The sequence below is a fragment of the Microcaecilia unicolor genome, chromosome 7 (genome assembly GCF_901765095.1).
Source record: "Microcaecilia unicolor chromosome 7, aMicUni1.1, whole genome shotgun sequence".
NCBI classification, from domain to species: Eukaryota; Metazoa; Chordata; class Amphibia; order Gymnophiona; family Siphonopidae; genus Microcaecilia; species Microcaecilia unicolor.
Genome location: NC_044037.1, coordinates 146,367,827 through 146,391,427, shown reverse-complemented (window position 1 = coordinate 146,391,427; position 23,601 = coordinate 146,367,827). Strand labels below are relative to the sequence as shown.

Here is a 23,601-nt window from a genome sequence, read left to right as displayed (position 1 = left end):
TACTTCCTTGTGGAAAAGAAAACAGGGGGGATGCGTCCCATCCTAGACCTAAGGGCCCTGAACAAATATCTGGTAAAGGAAAAGTTCAGGATGCTTTCCCTGGGCACCCTTCTTCCCATGATTCAGGAAAACGACTGGCTATGCTCTCTGGACTTGAAGGACGCCTACACGCACATCCCGATACTGCCAGCTCACAGACAGTATCTGCGATTTCAGCTGGGCACACGTCACTTCCAGTACTGTGTGCTACCCTTTGGGCTCGCCTCTGCGCCCAGAGTGTTCACAAAGTGCCTGGCTGTAGTAGCAGCGGCGCTTCGCAGGCTGGGAGTGCATGTGTTCCCTTATCTCGACGATTGGCTGGTGAAGAACACATCTGAGGCAGGAGCTCTACAGTCCATGCAGATGACTATTCGCCTCCTGGAGCTACTGGGGTTTGTGATAAATTATCCAAAGTCCCATCTTCTCCCAGTACAGAGACTAGAATTCATAGGAGCTCTGCTGGATTCTCGGACGGCTCGTGCCTATCTCCCAGAGACGAGAGCCAACAACTTGTTGTCCCTCGTCTCGCGGGTGCGAGCGTCCCAGCAGATCACAGCTCGGCAGATGTTGAGATTGCTGGGCCACATGGCCTCCACAGTTCATGTGACTCCCATGGCCCGTCTTCACATGCAATCTGCTCAATGGACCCTAGCTTCCCAGTGGTTTCAGGCTGCTGGGGATCTAGAAGACGTGATCCACCTGTCCACGAGTTTTCTCAAATCCCTGTATTGGTGGACGATTTGGTCCAATTTGACTCTGGGACGTCCTTTCCAAATTCATCAGCCACAAAAAGTGCTGACTACGGATGCGTCTCTCCTGGGGTGGGGAGCTCATGTCGATGGGCTTCTCACCCAGGGAAGCTGGTCCCTCCAGGAACGCGATCTGCAGATCAATCTCCTGGAGTTACGAGCGGTCTGGAACGCTCTGAAGGCTTTCAGAGATCGGCTGTCCCACCAAATTATCCAAATTCAGACAGACAACCAGGTTGCCATGTATTACATCAACAAGCAGGGGGGCACCGGATCTCGCCCCCTGTGTCAGGAAGCCGTCAGCATGTGGCTCTGGGCTCGCCGTCACAGCATGGTGCTCCAAGCCACTTATCTGGCAGGCGTAAACAACAGTCTGGCCGACAGGTTGAGCAGGATTATGCAACCTCACGAGTGGTCGCTCAATTCCCGTGTAGTGCGACAGATCTTCCAGGTGTGGGGCACCCCCTTGGTAGATCTCTTTGCATCTCGAGCCAACCACAAAGTCCCTCAGTTCTGTTCCAGGCTTCAGGCCCACGGCAGACTGGCATCGGATGCCTTCCTCCTGGACTGGGGGGAAGGTCTGCTGTATGCTTATCCTCCCATACCTCTGGTCGGGAAGACTTTGTTGAAACTCAAGCAAGATCGAGGCACCATGATTCTGATCGCTCCTTTTTGGCCACGTCAGATCTGGTTCCCTCTTCTTCTGGAGTTATCCTCCGAAGAACCGTGGAGATTGGAGTGTTTTCCGACCCTCATCACACAGGACGAAGGGGCGCTTCTGCATCCCAACCTCCAGTCTCTGGCTCTCACGGCCTGGATGTTGAGAGTGTAGACTTTGCCTCTTTGGGTCTGTCAGAGGGTGTCTCCTGCATCTTGCTTGCTTCCAGGAAAGATTCCACTAAGAGGAGTTACTTCTTTCTATGGAGGAGGTTTGCCGTCTGGTGTCACAGCAAGGCCCTAGATCCTCGCTCTTGTCCTACACAGACCCTGCTTGAATACCTTCTGCACTTGTCTGAGTCTGGTCTCAGGACCAACTCTGTAAGGGTTCACCTTAGTGCAATCAGTGCATACCATTACCGTGTGGAAGGTAAGCCGATCTCAGGACAGCCTTTAGTTGTTCGCTTCATGAGAGGTTTGCTTTTGTCAAAGCCCCCTGTCAAACCTCCTACAGTGTCATGGGATCTCAATGTCGTTCTCACCCAGCTGATGAAACCTCCTTTTGAGCCACTGAACTCCTGCCATCTGAAGTACTTGACCTGGAAGGTCATTTTCTTGGTGGCAGTTACTTCAGCTCGTAGAGTCAGTGAGCTTCAGGCCTTGGTAGCCCAGGCCCCTTACACCAAATTTCATCATAACAGAGTAGTCCTCCGCACTCACCCTAAGTTCTTGCCAAAGGTTGTGTCGGAGTTCCATCTGAACCAGTCAATTGTCTTGCCAACATTCTTTCCCCGTCCTCATTCCTGCCCTGCTGAATGTCAGCTGCACACATTGGACTGCAAGAGAGCATTGGCCTTCTATCTGGAGCGGACACAGCCCAACAGACAGTCCGCCCAACTGTTTGTTTCTTTTGATCCCAACAGGAGGGGAGTGGCTGTGGGGAAACGCACCATATCCAATTGGCTAGCAGATTGCATTTCCTTCACTTACGCCCAGGCTGGGCTGGCTCTTCAGGGTCATGTCATGGCTCATAATGTTAGAGCCATGGCAGCGTCGGTAGCCCACTTGAAGTCAGCCACTATTGAAGAGATTTGCAAAGCTGCGACGTGGTCATCTGTCCACACATTCACATCTCATTACTGCCTGCAGCAGGATACCCGATGCGACAGTCGGTTCGGGCAGTCAGTACTTCAGAATCTGTTCGGGGTTTAGAATCCAACTCCACCCCCCTAGGCCCATGTTTATTCTGTTCCAGGCTACACTCTCAGTTAGTTGGATAAGTTGTTAGGTCAATCTCAGTTATGTCCTCGCCGTTGCGAGGCCCAATTGACCATGCTTGTTGCTTTGAGTGAGCCTGGGGGCTAGGGATACCCCATCAGTGAGAACAAGCAGCCTGCTTGTCCTCAGAGAAAGCGAATGCTATATACCTGTAGAAGGTATTCTCCGAGGACAGCAGGCTGATTGTTCTCACAAACCCGCCCGCCTCCCCTTTGGAGTTGTGTCTTCCCTTGTCTTTGTCTTGCTACATATGGGACTGACGAACACGAGCCGGTTCGGGCGGGAAGACGGCCGCGCATGCGCGGTGCGCATGGGCGCGCGAGGACTAGCAAAGGCCTTTGCTAGTGAAGTTTCCGATTGGAGGGGCTGCCGTGGACGTCACCCATCAGTGAGAACAATCAGCCTGCTGTCCTCGGAGAATACCTTCTACAGGTATGTAGCATTCGCTTTATTCCCTAATTATTTGATGGTTACTAGGTTGGAGGGACTTCAAATGTGATCTAATTTAGTTTTGTTATTTCCTATATTTGGTTGGGTTTCTCTATGGAATATTTTCATATTTTTCTGTTTCAAAGTTGCTCTTGATTCATATTGAGGGGCATAATGGAACAGAAACGCCTATCTCCATGGGCGTTAATCTCCGAGAACGGGTCCGTGAAGGGGCGGACCGAACCGTATTATCGATAAAAAATAGACGCCCATGTTTTATTCGCCAATGTGTGAGCTGGGCGTTTTTGCTTTTCAGCGATAATGGAAAGGGAAAGTGCCCAGCTCAAAAACGAATAAATCCAAGGCATTTGTTCGTGGGAGGGGCCAGGATTCGTAGTGCACTGGTCCCCCTCACATGCCAGGACACCAACCGGGCACCCTAGGGGCACTTTTACAAAAACAAATAAACAGGTAAAAGAACTCCCAGGTGCATAGCACCCTTCCATTGTGTGTTGAGCCCCCCAAATCCCCCTCAAAACCCACTGCCCACAAGTCTACACCATTACTATAGCCCTAAGGGGTGAAGAGGGGCACCTACATGTGGGTACAGTGGGTTTGGGGGGGTTGGACGACTAATAAGCATTAAGCAGCACAATTGTAACAGGTAGGGGGGATGGGCCTGGGTCCACCTGCCTGACGTCCACTGCACCCCCTAACAACTGCTCCAGGGACCTGCATACTGCTGCCTGGGAGGAGGGTATGACATTTGAGGGTGAAAATAAAAAGTTGTGAAACATCATTTTTTTGTGGTGGGAGGGGGGTTAGTGACCACTGGGGGAGTCAGGGGAGGTCATCCCCGATTCCCTCTGGGGGTAATCTGGTCATTTAGGGCACTTTTTGGGGCCTTATTCGTGAAAAAACAGGGTCCAGGAAAAGTGCCCTAAATTCTAGCTACAAACGCATCCATTATCGGCGAAGGGCGCCCATCTCTGTTCGGGTGATAACCACGCCCCAGTTCCGCCTTCGACACGCCTTCGACACGCCCCCGTCCACTTTGTCCGCATCCGCGACGGAGTGCAGTTGAAAGCGTCCCAAATTCGGCTTTTGATTATACCGCGTTATTCGTTTTTGTGAGATAAACGCCCATCTCCCGATTTAGGTCGGAACTTGGGCGTTTTTCTCGTTCGATTATAAGCTGGATTGTTAGCCCACCTCATGTCTGGGTGTGATGTAAGATGAAACTGGATTCCGGCAAGCCTGATGGTAGTAGTCATGGCGACTTTCCAGCACTCCCTATATGAAATGTGGTTATATTATAGGAGAGAGCTGGTCACAGCAGCAGAATGGGGCCCACTTTTCTGTGGCTGGCCCTATCCCCTTCCACAGCCTGTTCTGCTCCCTGGCCAGCTTGACCAGACGACAAGTCTGATTACTGATGAGGTTCTATTTAATTAATTCAGCACTGAAATATCTCTTTTTAATCTATACAGTTACTGCACAGTGAAAATGTCTCCTTCATCATGGTTGCTTGACCTCAGCATTACCTGGCTTTCAGAGTGATGCACATTCTCCTGAAATGACGCTTTACTCCTGCGGCGAGTGTGATGGGGTTGGTGAACACTCATCCTGTCATTTCCTCTCATTCCCTCATCAGAAGTATCCATATCAGCACAGTACTGAGACCTCTGAGGTACATTCCATTGGCTGCCTTGGGGAAAGAGTAAGCTACAGTTACTTGGGTATTTCTGCAATATTACTGCTAGAACTGTTTTCATTCTGATTTTTTTTAAGGAAAGTATTATATACAGAGGGTTTCTGATTTTTGATTATAACCAGAAATCCCCAATAAAACATCCTTGCTTGGGAATTTAGCATTTCTGATTTTCAGTGAAACACTTCAAAAATCATCTTTCTTTGGAAGATTCAACAACCTCTAGCTGCTGTTATTGAAACGGGGCCTGCCAGATTCCTCTTCCCTTCCTGCTGCCACTCCTAAAAGAGCCAATAGCTCCTGTACTTTCTTTACCACATGACAGTAATTTTGAACCACTCAGTGCTAGGACTTCTGTGCAGGTCTAGCCATCTTGGTGCATGGGGGGTGTTCATGCCTCTCTTGCTACCTTAGCCCTCTCTCAGTTGCATAGGTAAATGGTGACTCACTTGTTTAGGAAAGCTGCAAGCTGGGGTCAGGACATGGGTGTAGTATGACAGTTTAATTTGGGGGCGCAAAGGGTGGGGCATGGCATATTAGCAAATTAATTTAATTATTCAAAACATACACAAGCCTAAAACACTGAATATGAAGCCAGCATATGTGTGTGTGAAAGCCAGACTCTACAAAGAGGGCAATACTGGTAAGAGAGAAACAGAAATGTTTTTTCTCCTGTACTCTGCAAAATACAAAACTAAAAATAAATAAATAAATAAATGTACATTTCACAAACAGGCACATCTCAATCTTTAAAAAATATTAAATAAAAAAATATATTTTTCTTTTCTACCTTTGTTGTCTGAGCACTTTATTTTTCTGATTGGGCTGGTCCCACTCTCTTCTATTTTCTGATGTAAAAGCCTTGCTGATATGAGACACAACTTACAAAATCATGAAAAATAAATCTGAAATTTACACATTTCCAGAAATGCAGTGTTGCAGTCAGTGGCGTAGCCAGACCTGACATTTTGGGTGGGCCCAAAGCCAATATGGGTGGGCACTATGTACATAAGTATGGGTAGTATTTCTCGGGATACTAGAAAATAATGCCTTAGAATGTACTTGATGATGGATTTCTAATTATTCTGCTCAACAGTTGCCCTGCATCAACATAAACCACTTAATGGAAAAACAATATTTTTAAATATTAGTTACATTATGTCATATCTTAAACTTGACCAAACATAAGTCCACCATAGTAACATAAGTGCTCTGAAAATGAGCCCCTAAGTTGCAAATCTTAACACCAATCTGAACATAAATACCAACAACAGTACCTATACAGAACAGCAATACGCATCCCATAGTAAAAGCCAGACTCAGAGATCCCCACACAAACCACATAGTAACATAATAGATGACGGCAGAAAAAGACCTGCACGGTCCATCCAGTCTTCCCAAACAAGATAACTCATATGTGCCACTTTTTGTGTATACCTTACCTTGATTTGTACTTGTCTTTTTCAGGGCACAGACCGTATAAGTCTGCCCAGCACTATCCCCGCCCCCCAACCACCAGCCCTGCCTCCCACCACCGGCTCTGGCACAGACTGTATAAGTCTGCCCAGCAGCTCCCTCTTCAGGACAGCAGCTCCCTGACCAACACTGGCTCCAAAATCAGGAATTGTTGAGCAGGCAGTGAAATGAACCTGGGAACGGACTGTGACAATAGAAAGGTTGTATATTAAGTTCTGTGATCACTATTAACATAAACTAGTCTTAAATAAACAGAAAACCGCTGCTTGCTGATTTATGGGTGGCTCTCCCATCCCAACCATTCCCCTTCACCTCTTAGGTACTATTATTCAACCTGTTGATTCCTTCCATTACCTTGGCTTTATTCTTGATTCTCACCTGACACTTAACCACCAGATTGTAAGATGGCCGACGGGAAGATGGCTGTGGAATAGCTAGCGCCATCAAAAGCCAAGAATAACGGATCATAATCAGCCATAATTCAACAACAAAAAAAATAGACTGGATTTCGACCCGATCTGTCAAAAGCTCATTGTGAGCAGTTTGCTGAGCACCTCTCGAAGACTTCTGCTTAATTAACTGCTTTGAGCCGGAGCATACCGTGGTCTAACGGGCCTATCACACGTGAGTGCCCACTGCCTCTACTTCGCTGTTATTGCCCATCCTGGCGAAATTGACTGGCGAAATTTACCGAGACTGCCTCGTTTTGCCATACTTTCTCTAAACTTCAATTATACCAAACCATTACTCACCTCAATATGGCTACGCAATCGATTCTTATTTAGCAGTCTGCGCTTGCCACTGTTTTAGCTGGCTGTTGACGGTTGACCTTGCTGCCCCGTCACTACTGCACTGCTAGATTTCGTCTTGATTGGCGGACCACTTTCCGCTCGCTGTGGATGATCGCTAGCGGATATAAATCAGCATGTGTACTGCTTTCTCGCAGTGATGCGGGAAGGATAGCAGAGCTGCTCTTTCCTGTCAACTGCGGGGCTAAAGGCTGGCTCTGCACTGATTGGAGGAGCAGGGAAAACTGGGTGGGCCTAAGCTGTGATTGGGTGGGCCTGGGCCCACCCAGGCCCACCCGTAGCTACGCCCCTGGTTGCAGTTGGTACCGCTTGAAGATCTGATTAGTAGAGAGCCCAAACTTCTGCTGCAACTTCAAGAAAGGCTTAAAAGATTTTGGAGAAAGTGACCCAAACACCTTTCTCAACCCAATCTGGTCAGTAGGATTTATTATTAATCTTAAAGTCTTCATCAGTGGCGTAGCCGGCCCTGACATTTTGGGTGGGCCCAGAGTTAATATGGCTGGGCACTATGTATATATAGGTGTGAGCAGTGGCGTTCCTAGGGGGGGTGGTGGGGGCGGTCCGCCCCGGGTGCACGCTGCCGGGGGGGGGGGGGGTGCCGCGCGCGCCTGCCCTCCGTTGTTCCATGCTTCTTCTCTGCCCCGGAACAGGTTACTTCCTGTTCCGGGGCAGAGAAGAAGCATGGAACAACGGAGGACAGGCGCGCGCGGCACCCCCCCCGGTGGCGTGCAACCGGCGGGGGGGGGGGGGGGTCCTTCGCGGTGGTGTCCTTTCGCCGGGGGGAGGGTCCGCACTGCATCGGGGGGGGGGGGGGGGGCGAATCGGCGATCCGCCCCGGGTGCCAGCCCCCCTAGGAACGCCACTGGGTGTGAGTAGTGTTTCTTGGGATACTCCTAAATAATGCCTTAGAGTGTGCTTGATGATGGATTTCTAAATAAATAATCTGCCCATCTGTTCTGCATCAACATAACAACATAAATACTCGGAGCCTATGTTGCAAACCTTAACACCACCAATTCTGAACACACAAATACCAATAACAGCACCTTTAAAAAGGCAGCAGTGAATATACACAACACCAATATGCGTCCTACTGGAAAAGCCAGACAAGTCATACATATAGATCCCCACACAGACCACATGCCAGAAGAATCTCTCACATGCAGAACACAGCTCAACCTTCATCAATTACAGCATAACGGACAAAAACTTTAAAATTGTCCTGTAGGCTTGCATCAGCCCTGCCCTTCCCTACCCCCCCCCCCCATCCCTCCCTGTAGCCCGACATCAGCCCTACCTTTGCCTTCCCTATCCCTCATCCATCCATATAGCCCAGAGTCAGCCTTATCCTTTCCTACCCTCTTCATCCATCCCTGTAGCCTGGCATCAGCTCTACCTTTCCCTTCTCTACCCTACCCCCATCCTCGCAGCCTGGCATCAGCCCTTCCCTTCTCTACCCTACTTTCCATCCCTTACTGTAGCCTAGTGTCAGCCCTGTCCTACCCCCTATCCATCCCCCCCATAGTCTGTCATCTCCCCCACTCTGAGGTACATCAGCATTAAATATAAAACCTTTTGTTTTTTAATGTCCTGGACACAGCAGAGCCCAAACCCCCACCCCCCACCCACATTAACTATAAAGTTGTTTTTTTAAAACAATTTTAACCTGGGCATTGCAGAGAGACCATCACCACCCAAGAACTCACCAAAATGAGAGGAATAGACAACTTTTTTTAAAATTAAGCTGGGCACTATTAAAATTTATTGTTGGTAAATGTCTGGGTGGGGATGGGCTCCTCATTGCCTAGGGCAAAAGAGATATATTTAATGATTAAAATATACTTTTTTTGCCCTTGGCAGTGAAGAGCCCACCCCCCACCCAGAAGCCCACCACCAGACCAGAGCCATAATTTTTATTACAAGAGTAATCAAAATGCTGGCTGGTGGTGGGCTTCTGGGTGGGGGTGGGCTCTTCACTGCCTAGGGCAAAAAAAGGTATATTTTAATCATTAAATATACCTTTTTTGCCCTAGGCAGTGAAGAGCCCACACCCACCCAGAAACCCACTACCACCAGCCAACATTTTGAATAAAAAAATTACATGACATTAAAAAAAAACGTATTTAAATTTTATTACCTGATGTGACTCACTGTTAAGAACCCAACCGGTACTGAATCATCTAGACCCAGACGCGGACGGCAGGGCACTAGGCAGGCATAGCTGTAGACTAAGGAGCCATGCCCACAACACAGCCAGGCCAACAGCAGCCTTTCCTATGCGGCACTGCGTGTGGCCCGGCCGGCACCATCGTGCCATGTGCACTGCGGGCTGGGTCGGGGTGGGGGTATTCGTGGGAAGCAGGCAGTGCCACGTGGCTGCAGCGCATGCAGCAGCTGAGCTTATGCTTACATTAGTGCGAGAACGAGGCTGAGCGCACATGGCCGTGGTGTGGGATGGAAGGCAGTGCTGGCCGAGGAGGAGGAGCCAGGACCAGAAGTCAAGAGCTGCCGAGACTGCCAAAACACAGGTGGGATGAACTGGGAGGTCAGCTGAGCGGGGCGGGCTGCCACCGCGACGGCAGAAACTAAGGCTGTGGTCCGTTCTGATGCTGCTTTGCTGTGCACTTTTCACCGGCGCTTAAAACTGGGTGGGCCCGAGCTGAGATTGGGTGGGCTCACCCAGGCCCACCCGTAGCTACGCCCCTGTCTTCATTACAGTAAATACACTGAGATACAGAGCTGCCAAGGGGTCCCAATTTTTGAGAGGGAGATTTTAGTACACACCCCAGCCCTGCCCACTCTGCATTGACTCCACCCTCCCTATACATGGTTCCGCCCCCCTGACACACCTCAATCCCACAGTCATTTCAGAAAATATTTTATTTAATAGCCTAATACCCTTTTCAATTAGCTTTAAGAGGCCAGAACCTCCTGCCTCAGGTCAGGACAGTAGTATCCTCTCCTGACCTGAGGAAGGAAGTGCTGGTCTCTGAAGGCTAATCAAAAATGTTTTAAAATCAATGAAGGTATCACCTTATTTTCTATTTTGTGTTTTATTTGCATTTATTAACCTTAACTAACACAACTACCACATTACTTTATCCTAAATTAAAAATAAAATTATTTTCTGTACCTTTGCTGTCTGGCCATTTATTTTTTCTAATTGTGTTGGTTCCAGTCTCTTGATTCTGCTTTCCTTCGTCTTCTCTTAACTGTCTTGCCAGGGTTTCCTGTCCATTTGTCATTTGTATCTCCTTTTTCTATGTTTTCTTCAATTTAATTTTCTGCCTCTCTCTCTGTCAAGATTTAATTCATTTGTACTATCCATTCTTTAATTTCCCTCTTTTTACTTTATGGCTTTTCATCTTTTCTTCACTTTGTTCTCCCCATGCCCCTTACAATTATTCTCCAGTCTTTCACTAACTCTATCCTCTCCCCTTTTCCATCCAGCATCTCTCTTCTTTCTCTTCCCATCCTTCCAGTGTCTCCCCACCTCTTTCTCTCTGCATCCTTCCATCCAGTGTCTCCTCTTTCTCTCTATCCTTCCATCCAGCACCTTCCCTCATTCTCTCCTACTCTCCATCCAGCGTCTTCCCTCTTTCTGTCCCCTACTTCTAGCATTTTTTCTCTTTCTCTCCCTCCTTTCATCCAGCATTTCTCCTCTTTCTCTCTCCATCTGACCAGCCAGCATCTCCCCCTTGCTCCCCTTCCTTCTCCTCAACAGCTTGTCTCTCCCCTGCCCTTTTCCATGTCCCCTCTTTCTCCCACCATCTTTCCATTCATCTCTCTCTCTCTGTACCCCTCTTCTATCCAGCATCCCCACTCTTCTTTCTTTACATCCAGCTTCTCCCGTCTCACCTCCATCCAGCATGTCCCCTTTCTCTTTCTCTCTCCCATCCAACATCTCCCCTCGCTCTCCACCTTCTATCCAGTGTCTACCTCCTTTCATCCATCTCCTCTCTCTTCCTCCTTTCATCCATTGTCTCCCCTTTTTCTGTCCCCATCCAATATCTTTGATCTCTCTCCCCACTCCATGCAACATACACACCAACACACTCTTTCTTCATCCTTCCCTTCTAAACAAAATCTTTTTTTCTATTCTCCTCCATCCCAGCACTTTTTGTTTCCCTGTACCTTAGTTCCCCAGGCACCCAAGCAGCTGCTATCTCCTGGGATCAGCCAGGGAGCTCAGCTGCATCCCTTCTACACACTGCCATTGTGAGCAGCCTCAGCAAAAGATGAAAATGAAGTGTGGGGCTGCAACAGCCTTCAGGCATGCGCTGTCGGTCTTCCAGTCCTCTGCCCCCGGAACAGGAAATTGATGTCAGTGGGGGCAAAGGACAGCAGAGCCGACAGCGCATGCCTGAAGGCTGCTGCGGCCCCACGCTTCATTTTCTTCTTTTGCTGAGGCTGCTCACAGAGATGCAGCAGAGGATCATCTCAGCCATAGGAGCCAACTTTTCAAAATGATTAGGGGTGCTGAAAATTTTTTTTTACAGGTGGTGCAGTCCCCCCTCCCTCCCTCCCCCTTCCCCTCACCCTCCCTCTCCCCATCCCTCCTCCCTCGTCCCACCTCCACCGTCCCCCTCCCTCTCCCTTCGAGTTCCAGGCCCCCCTCCCTCTCTTCGAGTTCCAGCCCTCCCCTCACTCTCTCCTTTCCCTCACCCTCCCTCTGAGTTCTAGAGTCCCCCCCTCCCTCCCTCCCAGTTCCAGGGTCTCCTCCTCCCTCCCAGTTCCAGGGTCCCCTCCCTCTCTCTGAGTTCCACAGGGTCCCCCCTTCCTCTGAGTTCCAGGGTCCCCCCTCCCTCCCTCTGAGTTCCAGGGTCCGAATTTTAAAAGCCATCTTGACTTACCTCGTCGTGGTTACGGCGGCCGGCAGCAGCGGTAAAAAGTGTGCAGGCTCAGCCCTTAGTTCGGTTTTCCCTTCTCTCTCTCTCAGCTCTGGTCCCGCCCTTGCGGAAACAGGAAATGAGGGCGGGACCAGAGCTGAGAGAGACACAGCTGGAAAATGTACAGTATAATAGATCATTATTCACATATGCAGAACATCTCCCCCCACTGACCATACCTGATAAGAAAGAGCCCCATTTCTGCCAATGCCTGCAGCTGTCTCCCAGTGAGAGAAAGAGAATCAGCCAGTCTATACCCAACTGGTTAGATACTTGTGGCACTTGCATAGAGCAAGGATTCAGAGACTGGGGCAAGTGACAGATCTGAAACCCAGCTGCTGGCTTACTATAGAGAGAGCAGGTGTCAGGCCCCCCAAGCATCAGCAAGAATGATCAGGGAGGAGATCCAAAAGATATGGCAAGGTAAGGACCTACACTAAGTGCATAAGAACATGAGAAGTATTGCCATACTGGGACAGACCAAAGGTCCATCAAGCCCAGCATCCTGTTTCCAACAAGGACCAATCCAGGTCACAAATACCTGGCAAGATCCCAAAAAAGTAAAAAAACATTTTATACTGCTTATCGCAGAAATAGTGGATTTTCCCCATTTAATAATGGTCTATGGACTTTTCCTTTAGGAAGCCGACCAAACCTTTTAAAAACTCCGCTAAGCTAAGTGCCTTTACCACATTCTCTGGCAACGAATTCTAGAGTTTAATTACACGTTGAGTGAAGAAAATTTTTCTCCGATTCGTTTTAAATTTACTACATTGTAGCTTCATCGCATGCCCCCTAGTCCTAGTATTTTTGGAAAGCATAAACAGATGCTTCACATCTACCCGTTCAACTCCACTCTACTCTACTTTCTGAGATGCGGTGACCAGAATTGAACACAATTTTCAAGGTGCGGTCGCACCATGGAGCGATACAAGGGCATTATAACATCCTCATTTTTGTTTTCCATTCCTTTCCTAATAATACCTAACATTCTATTTGCTTTCTTAGCCGCAGCAGCACACTGAGCAGAAGAGTTCAACGTATCATCAACGTCGACACCTAGATCCCTTTCTTGGTCTGTGACTCATAATGTGGAACCTTGCATGTCGTAGCTATAATTTGGGTTCCTCTTTCCCACATGCATCACTTTGCGCTGTTATGATCGTGGTCAGGACCCCTTTCAAACTTACCTTTTTCCTGGTGGTCAGCTTCTTAGCTGGCTTCCGTTTCTTTTGTCTGTCCTTTCTAAGCTAGCTCTCTCTCTCTATGCTGGCAGCTTCCAGCAGCATGACTCTTAATTGTTTCACTTTACTACAGCTGTGTGTGTGGACTGAGTTAGCTCTACCTCTCTTTGGCTGTACTGGCTTCAAGAGCTTCACGGTGCTGCATTGGTGTGGGTTGGGCCTCTCGGGGTTTCAGTGTGCTGTCTGCCTGGCTCTAGGGAGTGTGACATCATCTGGGAGGGCCTTGATAAGGAAGTGGTGTTCTTTCCTTTAGGGCTTTTGCAATGTTTGCTTTAGGTAGGGTGGTACAGTGTGCACTTCTGACTTTGTGTCTAGTTTCCCTGCTTGCTTTTGCTAAAGGTCCAGGTTAGTGTTAGTGCAGTGTGATCTGGTGACTGTGTGTTTAGCTTTCCTCCTTTTCCCTTGTGGTTCCCCTGCTTTTCCCTCTTGGTGCTTTGGTAGCATTGCTGTGTGTAGGGCTTTGGAAGCTCTGTTGCTGATAGAAGTACTTCAGGGTTTGGTGTTGTTAGGAACACTGCAGTTTTGGCTGTTAGAAGTACTTCTGGTGTTTGTGCTGTTGGGAGCAATGCAGTCTTTGCTGTTTGTGTTTGGTGCTTTGGAAGCACTTTTGGCTTACGTGTTTAGCTTCCCTGTTTTTCCCTTGTGGATCCCCTGTCTTCCCTTTTAGTGCTAGGAGCTCTTCTGGTTGTTTGGTGCGTGGGGGCACCTTAGTTAGTTTAGAGTTGTAGAGCTGCTGTAGCTTGGTGTTTTGGAAGCACCTTTATTAGCTTTGTGTTTAGCTTCCCTGCCTTTCCCTTGTAACTCCCCTGCTTTTCCTTTTGGTGCTGTGAGAAGCACTCCTGTTAGGTCAGTGCCTAGGGGCACTCCTGTTAGTATAGGGCTTAGGAAGTCCTTTTGTTAGTGTACTGTTAGGAACACTTCTGTTGGTTTAGGGCTTGGGAGCACTTAGGTCAGTTTAGGATTTAGGAGTACTTCTGTTTCCAGTCCTGGTCCTTGTGTCATCCGGTATCCGGTAAGTCCTGCCAGCCACTCGAACCCAAGGGCTCAACCCTTGGAGGGGGGGCAGTGGCTAACTGCAGGTGAAGCTGTACGGACCAGTCCAGTGTGTTCCAGTCCGGTGTGCTCCAGTCCAGTGGGTTCCGGTCCGGTGTGTGTTCCATTCCGGTGTGCTCCGGTCTAGTGTGTTCCGGTCCGGTGTGTACCAGTCCAGTGTTCCAGTCCTATGTCCTCCAGTCCTTGTGTTCCGGCTCACTGGGCGGTGCCGGTGTGCTTGCCCAGTGTTGGTTGGGGGGTTTTGCCTGCTGCTGCCGCTCCTCGGCAGCAGCCCAAGGGCTCACATTTGCTCCAGAGCCTGGCCCTGCGGGCTCTGAACCTGAGAACCTGACATGCACTTGCTCACATTAAACGTCATCTGCCATTTAGATGCCCAGTCTCCCAGTCTCGTAAGGTTCTCTTGTACTTTTTCAGAATCCTCCCGCGATTTAATGACTTTGAATAGCTTTGTGACATCAGCAAATTTAATTACCTCACTAGTTACTCCCAATTCTAGGTCATTTATAAATATGTTAAAAAGCAGTGATCCCAAGTTAAATAAGTGACTTTGGTAAGATCCTTCCAATAAAAGAAGAGGGTCCTCAAGGCTTGATGTAATAGTGTGTCCAATAATTGTGCTTGGTATCTGTCTAGTGGCGATTGTATCATTAGGGATCCAAATATGACTATATCATATGATAAAACATCTTGAATATTTAAAGTGGATGATATTGAGTCCCAAACAGAGTTCCAGTATTCTAAATATGGATATGCTGCAGCAGAAAAATATAACTCACTTGTTAAGTACAAAAAAATATAGACTTCTTTACTAGACAAATTACACAAAAATCTCTCTTAGAATTGAACTTATGTATTACTCCCGTGACGACTATGAATTGTTATAGCAACAATCTGTGTTTACTCTTAACTTGAACATGTAAGTTGATGCCTTGTTATTGTATTTTTTCATATTGATGGCTAACTGTACTTATTTTAGTCATTTTGTTATCCTATAAAATAATTCTCACCTCCAACGTTCTGACTTGCCCGGGACCGTGGCTCATTCCGAGTTGGTCTGCTAGGCTCCATAGATCAGGCTGACATCACCGTAGCCATTATGATGTCAACTTCAGAACCCGGGGGGAAAAACATGCCTCACAGCTGATCCATGTCCAGAGGAGGGTCGCTGGACATGGGTGGCTGGAGGGGGGGCAGGGGAGAGAGGAGGGTCGCTGGACATGGGTGGCAGTAGGGGGCAGGGGAGAGAGGAGGGTCGCTGGACATGGGTGGCTGCAGGGGGGGCAGGGGAGAGAGGAGGGTCGCTAGACATGGGTGGCTGCAGGGGGGCAGGGGGTCACTGGACATGGGTGGCTGGAGGGGGGCAAGGGAGAGAGGAGGGTCGCTGGACATGGGTAGCAGGAGGGAGGGCAGGGGAAAGAGGAGGTTCGCTGGACATGGGTGGCTGCTGTGGGCACAGGGGAGAGGAGGGTCGCTGGACATGGGTGGCTGCAGGGGAGCTGAGGAAAACCTTGCTAGCACCCGTTTCATTTGTGTCAGAAACGGGCCTTTTTTACTAGTTGTCTATAAAACATAATAAAAAATATTGGAACTGAAAAAGCAGCGATCCCAGCACAGACCCCTGGGGAACCCCACTAACTACCCTTCTCCACTGAGAATACTGACCATTTAACCCTACTCTCTGTTTTCTATCTTTTAACCAGTTTTTAATCCACAATAGAACACTACCTTCTATCCCATGACTCTCCAATTTCCTCTGGAGTCTTTCATGAGGTACTTTGTCAAACGCCTTTTGAAAATCCAGATACACAATATCAACTGGCTCACCTTTATCCAATGTTTGTTCACCCTTTCAAAGAAATGTAATAGATTGATGAGGCAAGATTTCCCTTCACTAAATCCATGTTGACTTTGTCTCATTAATCCATGCTTTTGAATATGCTCTGTAATTTTGTTCTTTATAATAGTCTCTACCATTTTGCCCAGCATCGACGTCAGACTCACTGGTCTATTATTTCCCAGATCTCCTCTGGAACCTTTTTTAAAAATCGGCGTTACATTGGCCACCCTCCAATCTTCCGATACCTGGCAAGATCCCAGAACAGTAAAACAGGTGTTAATGCTACTTATCCTAGAAATAAGCAGTGGACTTTCCCATCTTAATAATAGCTTATGGACTTTTCTTTTAGTAAAGTATCTTAACCTTTACCAGCTTTTCATGAGATCAGACCCTTGACAAAGGCAATCTTTCTGCTGAAACACGGCCGTGCCAGGTCATCAGCTGTGGGTCTGCTGGTAGGAATAAAGATTTCTGGTTCCATCAAGTGTCTCTTTCCCACTTGCATCACTTTGCACTTACTCACATTAAACGTCATCTGCCATTTGGATTCCCAGTCTTGGCAGGTCCTCTTGCAATTTTTCACAATCCTCTTGCTATTTAACAACTTTGAATAATTTAGTGTGTGAGCAAAACCCTAAACTACATCTACCAGAAATTGTTGCAGGAGGGAAGGTAGAGGGTGATCACGAAAGAAGGGAATGCATGTCCAGTCCCAACAGGGGGAGCCCTGGGGATAGGCAAGCTGACCATATTGTCAGGTTCTCAGGTTCAGAGCCCGCGGGCTGGGCTCTGGAGCAAACGTGAGCCCTTGGGCTGCTGCCGAAGAGCGACAGCAGCAGGCAAAACCCACCAACCAACACTGGGCAAGCACACCGGCAGGGACTGCAGGCACTGCCCAGCGAACCGGAACACATGGACTGGAATCCCCCGAACTGGAGGACACAGGACTGGAACACCGGACTGGAGCACACTGGACTGGTCCACACAGCTTCACCTGCACTTAGCTACTAAGCCCCCCAGGAGTTGAGCTCCTGGGTTCGAGTAGCCGGCAGGGCTTACTGGATACCGGATGACACAGGGACCAGGACTGGAAACAGAAGTGCTCCTAAACCTAAACTGATCTACGTGCTCCCAAGCCCTAAACCAGCAGGAGTGTTCCTAACAGTAAACTGACAAAAGGACTTCCTAAGCCCTATACTAAACAGGAGCTCCTAAGCCCTGCTCAAGAAAGGGACTTCCTAAGCCCTAAACTAACAGAGCAGGGAACTAAACACAAAGCTAACACAGATGCTACTAAGCACCAAGCTACAAGCAGAGCTCTACACTAATAAGCTAAACACAAAACTAACAAGCTACCTAAGCACTGCTCTAGCAAGCTAGATACAACTAACAAGGTGCTTCCTAAGCACTACTCTGGCAAGCAACCAGAAGAGCTCCTAGCACTAAAAGAGAAGACAGGGGAGCCACAAGGAAAAAGCAGGGAAGCTAACACATAAGCCAAAAGTGCTACTAAAGCACCAAACACCAACAGCAAAGACTGCAATGCTTCCAATAGCACAAACACCAGAAGTACTTCTAACAGCAAACTCTGCAGTGTTCCTAACAACACCAAACCCTGAAGTACTTCTATCAGCAACAGAGCTTCCAAAGCCCTACACACAGCAATGCTTCCAAAACCAAGAGGGAAAAGCAGGGGAACCATAAGGAAAAAGCAGGAAAGCTAAACACACAGTCACCAGTGCACACTGCACTAACACTAACCTGGCCCTTAGCAAAAGCAAGCAGGGAAACTAGACACAAAGTCAGAAGTGCACACTGCACCACCCTACCTAAAGCAAACACCACCGTTGCAAAGGCTCTGAAGGAAACAACACCACTTCCTTATCAATGCCCTCCCTGATGATGTCACAATCCCTAGACCTAGGCAAAAGCACACTGACCCAGAGAGGCCCAACCCACACCAATGCAACACCGTGAAGCACTTGAAGCCAGTACACCCAAAGAGAGGTAGAGCTAACTCAGTCCACCCACACAGCTGTAGTAAAGTAAAACAACCCCATGCTGCTGGAAGCTGCCAGCACAGAGAGACAGAGCCAGCTCAGAAAGGACAGAGAAAAGAAACAGAAGTCAGCTAAGAAGCTGACCCCCAGGAAAGAGGTAAGTTTGAGAGGGGTTCTGACCCCAATCATAACACATATACCATCTCCGACCACAAGAGGGAGGGAAAATGAAGGAGCCCAGTTCCCCTGGACCCGCAATCAGTATATCATGCCACCCACTTGTACTAGAGAGGGGTGGGGTGAGAACCAGAAGGAGGATTGGATGGATTGTATGGAAGAGGGGGTTAATCAGGCTGAGCAGGGGGAAGAAACCTCAATGGAATGGGAGCTTGAGAGCACTGAGGAGCACAGCACCTGAAGGTTTGCAAACCTACATTGTTTGGAATTTATTTTGGTTTAAACCCTGCTTAAATAGGGAAGCCTGCTTTCTTTTGTGGGATCTGTTTGCTTTGGGAGAAACCCTGACTGTTGGAAAGTTTGCTGGGGAGAATTACAAACCTGTTTCCCAAACTGAAATCTGATTATTTTGAGAAACTCTGTTGAATTTGAAAGGCTTGTTTATGAAGGGGGGGAAAATCCTGCTTGGGGGCAGGTACTGTTTGTTTGCTACTGATTTTGACAACAAGGATGGATTTCAAAAGGACTATTGCCTCCCCCTCAGGGAAGAGGGCACAGACTTTGTGTTTAGTGGGCTGATGTACTAAGCAAGGCAGAACAGCCCTGCCTGAGAAGCCCTAACCCAGGGCTCTGGAGTGAAGTTTTGGTCATTAACCTGAAAAATAAAGGAATGTTTTGAAGTATCCCCTGGTGGCAGTTTGTGAAGATCTGGCTATTTGCGGGAGGCGGCTTCCTCCCCCATACTGGAGCAGCAGGCCCGTTTACAGTGGCATCCCAGATGGGACCTAAACTGTGATCCACATGGACAAGAGGGACAGAGGACTCTGGTTTGCCTTTATTACTGCACAGACCAGCAGGCACCTCAGGTAAGTTGTACCTAGGGGGGCCAAGGCTGGACAAAGAGCGGGTTAAGGGAATAGAAACCAAAGGGTGGAGAACCCGGGCAGATTCTAAAAGGGGACCCACTTAAAAGATAGAGCGCACTTGGGTCATGTTTCTTTTTGCTTCACAGGATCTTCCTCATTGCCAAGGATGGAGCAGAAGGAGTTGTTGCACTGGATGGCCGCCCAGTTCCAGAAGCAGCAAGAGAGCTCGCAGCACGCCTTACATCAAGTGGTGGAAACGACCAAGGAACAACAAGGCCCCTTCTGAAAGCCCTCCAGACCCAGATGCAAGCCATGGAGGATCTGATGCGGAAAGTGGTGGCACCCAGCATCCCGGAAATGGCCCCCATGGCGGTAGGGTCAGCTGCCTATCAGCCTTTTTCCTTGGGGAAAATGGGGGGAAAGGACGATGTGGAGGATTTTATTGTAACTTTTGAAAGGATTGCCAGGGCTATGAAGTGGCCAGCAGAACAGTGGGCCATAAGGCTGGCCGGCTGTTTGACGGGAGAAGCGCTGGCCGCTTATAGGGCCTTATCCCCGGCTCAGGCCCTGATATATGAGGAGGTGGCGGCGGCCATTAAAAGTAGGATGGGCTTAACCCCAGATTACTATTGTAGACTCTTTAGGGAGACCATCTTAAAGGGAGAAGAGAAGCCTCGAGCCTTGGCCCAGAAGCTCAAGGATCTAGCGGTTAAGTGGCTGAATCCTGAGGGGAAAACCGCTGGGCAGGTGGTAGAGGAGATAGTTGTGGAGTAGTTTCTCTTTGCTATCCCCTGTCCAGTGCGGGAATGGTTGATCAAGCAAGGGGTTCGCTCCCTGGAGGAAGTGACCAAGGGGGCCGAACTCTATTATGAGGCAGAGAGACTCCCCCTTAATCCTTTTCTCTCGTGGAACAAGGGGCCTATGGGCCAAATGGCATCCTAAACCCGGGTAAGGTAGCAGGAACCTGGGAAGAAGGAGTACCCACAAAAAGGGGGCAGGTGCTTTCAATGCAGCCAAGCGGGTCATTTTCTGAGGGATTGTAAAGCGAAAATCGGGTTCATGGGTCAGAGTGATGGGGACCAGGACTCCTTTTTTTTTTCATGAAGTGCAGTTGGAGGGAGTACCGGTTAGGGGCCTGCTGGATTCAGGGGCAAATCAATCCATGATATCCAAGGCTCTATGGAAAAAGATAAGGGACACTCGGGGTGGGGGTGGTGACGAAACGTACTGTGGAACGCTACCCATTAGATGCATTCATGGGGCCGCCACAGCCTACCCAGTATTCCGCATGAGGATTCGTAGCCCTCTTTTTAATGGGCAGCTTAATTTAGCAGTGTGACCCAAGCTACCCTTCGACCTAATGTTGGGGAGGGATTGGGCCCCTTTTTCCAAGTGTCTGCAAGAGTTGCATGGGTGGGTGACTACAAGGGCCCAAGAGGCAAAGGGGACGGCGGTACCCTTAGGGGGTGACTCCTTAGGGCAAATCTTTCCCTTTCACAAAGAGGTATTGGGGGCTCCGGGGAGAGGAAGGAAGGATAGGGACACCCAGATCCAGGAAAGGTGGAATCGAGCCCTGGCCCTGTGGCATATAAATCGAGGAGAAAGTATGCCTTGGGTTGCGGGGGAGGTGTTGGCCCAGTTTCCGACCTTTGCCCAAGAGCAGAGGGGAGATCCGGTCCTTAAGAGAGCTTTTCAGCAAACCACGGGAGTTCTCTCAGACAGTTTTCTGCGCTTTCGACTAGACGAGGGGTTATTGTACAGGGAGATTATGGAACCGGTGGGATGAACCATCCGACAGCAGCTGGTAGTTCCCCAACTATTTCGGAAAGTCATACTTAAGGGGGCTCATGATCACCCCTTAGCCGGCCATAAGGGTTCACAGAATACGCTGAGACAGATCCTAGAGCGGTTTTATTGCCAGGGATACATTGAGAGGTACAGGAATATTGCCAGAGCTGTCCCCAGTGTCAGAAACTAATTGACCAGTTCCCCCCGAAAGCCCCGTTGATGCCCCTTCCTATCATAAAAGAACCCATGACTAGCTTGGCCATGGACATCATTGGGCCCCTCATCAAGACTCCTAGAAGATTCCTCTATATTCTGGTTATCTTAGACCGGGCTACTAGGTTCACTGGGTAAATCTCTCTTATCTGCACCCTTCTCCTCCACAGCTAACTCCAGACTCCGTTCCTTTTATCTTGCTGCACCATATGCCTGGAATAGACTTCCTGAGCTGGTACGTCAAGCTCCATCTCTGGCCGTCTTCAAATCTAAGCTAAAAGCCCACCTTTTTGATGCTGCTTTTAACTCCTAACCCTTATTCACTTGTTCAGAACCCTTATTTTATCATCCTCACCTTAATATTCCCTTATCTCTTGTTTGTCCTGTTTGTCTGTCCTAATTAGATTGTAAGCTCTGTCGAGCAGGGACTGTCTCTTTATGTTCAAGAGCACAGCGCTGCGTACGTCTAGTAGCGCTATAGAAATGATAAGTAGTACTAGTAGTAGTAGTAGTAGGTTTCCTTGGGCTATACCCTTACGGAACTTAAAGGCAGGGGGAATTGCCACTGAGCTAATTAAACTCTTTTGTGAGATCTTTTGTGAGATCGGTTTCCCTAAAGAGGTCCTGACCGATCAGGGCTCTAATTTTAAGTCCAGTAGCCTCAAGCAATTATGGGAGACTTTTGGGCATACGTCATATTACTACCTCCGCTTACCATCCACAGTCTAATGGGATGGTAGAGTGGTTCAACAAAACCCTTAAAGGTATGTTGAGGAAGGGACTAAACAGGCAGTATGGGGACTGGGATCAGCTACTTCCCTTTGCCCTATATGCCTGCCAGGAAAATGTTCAGGCCTCTCTGGGGGTGTCTCCCTTCGAGCTAGTTTATGGACGGACGCCCCGAGGGGTCCTGGATATTATACAGGATCAGTGGGTCGAGAGAGTCGAGGACCCCCAACCCATCAGGGCATATTTAAGAGACTTAAGGGCTAGATTACATCGCCTATCGGAATATGCCCAGAGTAATCTGGGAAGGGCTTAGGGCATTCAGAAGAAGTACTATGACCAGGGCACTAAGGCTAGACACTTCCAGATGGGGGAGCGAGTCCTGGTAATGATCCTCTTGGACCCAAATAAATTTCTCTCGCAATGGAAAGGGCCCTTCACAATAGCTGCTAAGGTAGGTCCTTGGACATATAGGGTTAAAAATGACAGGGGAAGGGTCCAGACATACCATGTAAACGTACTATGCCCCTGGATAGAGCAGAGCGGACTGGGTGTCATCCGGGAGGAAGACCTGGGGCCACAACTTACTGACCTTAAAGAAAGGGGAACCCTGGGTATAGGGTCGGCCTTAGACCCCCAGCAGAGGCAAGTGGTCGAGACAATGTTGAGGGAGTTCCAGGATGTGCTTAACCCCCTTCCTGGGGAAACATGGGTGATTACACATCATATTCATATGGCACCGGGGCAGATTAGCCGCCAGAGACCCTATAGGGTACCAGAGGCTAGGAGGCAGGAAATTATCAGACAGGTACATGAAATGCGGGACCTGGGCATCGTTGAGGAGTCCAACAGCCCCTGGGCTAGTCCAGTAGTGCTAGTACCAAAACCCGACGGCTCCCAAAGATTTTGCATAGACTTCAGAAGAGTCAATGCCATTTGTAGATTTGACGCCTATCCCATGCCTCACATTGACGATTTGTTAGACAGATTGGGCCAAACTAGGTACCTTTCCACCCTAGATCTTACGAAACGCTACTGGCAGATTCCTTCGGCAGAGGAGGCCAAGCCAAAGAAGGCCTTTATCACGCCTATAGGACTATTTCAGTTCCGAAGGATGCCGATTGGCCTAAATGGGGCGGCGGCCTCCTGCCAGCGCTTAGCCAATTTCATCCTGCGCGGGCATCACGAGTATGCTGCTGCCTATATGGATGATATCGTTATATTTAGCCAAGACTGGGAGTCCCATCTGCCTCGGGTGGCCGCAGTGTTGAGGTCTCTGCGAAGGGCCAGCTTGACGATAAACCCCAAAAAGTGCATGTTCGCCAGCCGGAAGGTAACATATTTGGGGTACTGAGTAGGGGGCGGAATCATAAAACCCATAACAGATAAAGTAAAGGGGATACAGGAGTTTTCTTGCCCCTCAACAAGAAGCAACTCCGTAGCTTTCTGAGGCTCGTAGGGTACTATAGGCGCTTCATTCCCAGATTTGCGGAAATCTCCTGTCCGTTGACCGATATGTTAAAGAAGGCCCAACCCAATACTCTGAGATAGGGAACTCAAGGGAGGGAAGCCTTTGATACCCTGCGTCACATATTGTGTCAAGAACCTGTTTTGAGAGGGGTGGATTTCGGGACACCCTTCCTCTTACAAACTGACGCCT

The 23,601-nt window shown here is 48.9% G+C and overlaps 1 protein-coding gene across 1 annotated transcript in view; it reads right to left on the bottom strand.

The window, feature by feature from the left end:
- MLPH (melanophilin) overlaps positions 1–23,601 on the bottom strand; it is a 643,600-nt gene that overhangs the window by 285,116 nt on the left and 334,883 nt on the right. The window contains exon 7 of the mRNA XM_030209662.1: positions 4,697–4,860. Coding sequence (XP_030065522.1) covers positions 4,697–4,860 — 164 coding nt within the window. The remainder of the gene's footprint in view (positions 1–4,696; positions 4,861–23,601) is intronic.